The sequence below is a fragment of the Macrobrachium nipponense genome, chromosome 23, assembly GCF_015104395.2.
Source record: "Macrobrachium nipponense isolate FS-2020 chromosome 23, ASM1510439v2, whole genome shotgun sequence".
In the NCBI taxonomy this organism is placed as follows: domain Eukaryota; kingdom Metazoa; phylum Arthropoda; class Malacostraca; order Decapoda; family Palaemonidae; genus Macrobrachium; species Macrobrachium nipponense.
The window spans coordinates 70,774,322-70,776,821 of NC_061090.1; the positions used below are offsets into that span (position 1 = coordinate 70,774,322).

At 38.2% G+C, this 2,500-nt stretch overlaps 2 protein-coding genes across 2 annotated transcripts in view; one reads left to right on the plus strand and one right to left on the minus strand.

Moving 5' to 3' along the window:
- The window catches only part of LOC135201592 (SCY1-like protein 2), a 598,006-nt gene that overhangs the window by 484,724 nt on the left and 110,782 nt on the right, over positions 1-2,500 (plus strand). The gene's annotated exons all lie outside the window — the stretch shown is intronic.
- LOC135201583 (uncharacterized) overlaps positions 1-2,500 on the minus strand; it is a 35,045-nt gene that overhangs the window by 1,520 nt on the left and 31,025 nt on the right. The window contains exon 4 of the mRNA XM_064230617.1: positions 1-2,500. This exon is cut by the window's left edge and continues 1,520 nt beyond it; it is cut by the window's right edge and continues 679 nt beyond it. Coding sequence (XP_064086687.1) covers positions 2,184-2,500 — 317 coding nt within the window. The 3' untranslated portion in view covers positions 1-2,183.

A 2,500-nucleotide genomic window follows, 5' to 3' on the forward strand; every position in this document is an offset into this window, starting at 1 on the left:
CTTTTCATGCAATGTAGAATCATTGTACTTTTGAACGGCATTTATAGAATTCAGTAATAAATCAGTCAATCAGTCAGTTAACTGAGAAGTATAAGTGTAATTGTGGAGCTGGTTCATGATTCAAGGTTATTTATTGAACTGGCTTTGGAATCCGAACGTCCTTTTTTCTCACAATCTTCCAAACTTTCTAAAAATCTTGACACACATTTTATCCTGTAATCTGAACGTTTTTATGGGAATTGTTTGTTCACAATCTTTCAGACTGTGAAAATTGAATCTTTGCATCCGTCTTGCTTGCAATTTGGAGGTTTCCTGAAGATAGTTTATTTGACAGGCTTTCACAAACTGAGAAAATCTCTGCCCTTTCTTCTTATGAAATTAATATGCTAAATTTTCTCAAATTTTTCCTTTGGCCGTTGAGATTCTTGAACAAGCTTGTTGCTCGTCATCACTGAACCTGTCACCCTTAACAGTTTCACAGTGGGAAGAAAATGAATTTGTAACAATGATAAAAAAAAGAAAGAAGCTAGTCAAAGTTCTTTGACTTACTTTTTCAAATTGAGCCCACTGGCTTTGATAAGTGCCTCTTTTCTGCGCTTGCGTAAGCAAGTACAGCAAGAACGATTTATGAAGGAAGATAACTTAGAATGATAGAAAACCATGAAATATATAAACAAGTCCACAGAAAGATGAACGAAAGCTTTAAGCTCTGTGCATATTTTTACAAGTACATTTCGTCACTCTATACAAGAGTATTACTTTGGATCTTTCTATTGCCATAAAAACTATGTTGTCCACGCTATCCAACCTTTTGAAAATAAGTTTGATGACTTGAGGTATTGCTAAGGACAAGGCCACCTGATGATTGCTAGTTGAAGAGAAGTCTACAGCATCTCCCTGATTGGTCGTTCCTCTGATAAAGCACCTGGTTGAGTCTGTCTGAATCACAATGGATGCATATGGCCCTTGAGTTTTATTCACTTATATGCTTCATCATAACATTGAGTTAAAATCTTTCATATCCTTTTGAATTCTGCATCTTTTTGATGATATGTGCCATTGGAGGCACCCCCCCCGCCCCCGCCCCCATCCTCAATCCATCATCAAATATTTTGCTGATGATGCTGACCTTACTTTCCTTTTTTCATGTCTAAAAATACAGCTTGTGGGAGGAGCTAGCCATGTGTTAAAGAATGGAAGCCAGTTGTCTATGGGGGCGAAAATAAGAGAGAAATATAAGCGTTTTATACCTAGGAAACCAATTACCAGTTTTGAAAATACTGACTGCTTGTTACTGAAGAGCACAAATAATCCAAGTCTTTTGGAAGCTATGTAAGATTTTCGTTTTAAAGACTGGCTGCCACTTGAATGGCAACCATTCCTTTGAGAAACTTCTTTGAAAAACTCCCTGGCCATTCACGGCAGGGAATGGCTTTTGTTAGTGCACTAACGAGGCTTTTGTAAGATCTGGCATGAAAAAATAACTCCAGAACACACAGAGCCATCTGTTTCCGTGCAGAGTAAATCTATAATCGCCAGTCAGTTCAGATCAATATTCGCTTTCGATACAGAGTTCAAGAATATACTGTTTCATGGCTAGTTCTTGTAATGCGTGTATGCCAAGGAAAAAGTCCGTCTTCATTTGCGAGCAACAAGTTGCTTGCTGGATCCTTTCAGATCCTGTTTAGAAATGCTTTATCTCTCTATCTATCTATCTATCGATCACTCCTCTGTCATAAAAGTAAAAGCTCCACAAAAGGCACTGCTGCGAATTTAAAAACAGTTTAACTTTACTGGGGCCTAATCACGCTACCGCTCTGAAAAAAAAATGACAGCTTCCAAAAAATGTAGCTTATTTGTGCTCTTCAATAACAAGCAGAGTCAGTAATTACAAAACAGGTAATTGGTTCCTTCGATATAAAACGCTCCTTATTTTCCTCCCTAAACTGGGAAATATTGTCCTGCAGGTCGATGAGGAGATGCCAGGTCGCCATATTACATTTTGTTGCTTGATATTTTCACCACTTATTTTTCTGATGTACGAAATATTTTCGGCAGGTGACTTGCTTATATTTTTTTGTGGTCTGTTTGTGACAGAGTATAATAAATCAGCGTTTTCCCCTTCAGGGAAAACCATTTTAATGATAAATCTGAAGTAGAATAAGAACGAAACTGCTCTTTTATCAAACTGCACAGTGCTCTCCACCGTCCGGGACATCAGTTTTCCATTTATTAGCAATCAGCGGTGTCTGCTGCTTCAAGCAACTGTCTTCGGTTATAGTACTGGAAATCGGGGATGATTTCAGATTTCTCAGCCTCTCACTAAGAGTCTTTTGAGAGAGTTTTCTACTTCTTTCCAAACAGTAACCAAGGTAGCAGATTAGGATTAACAATACGAAGTTCATAATGACTGATAAAGCAATGGCAGTCACCATCCAGTAATAACTGGAACACCCTTCTGGGCGTTCCAGAGGATTTCCATTCCGTTCATCCTCCTGTA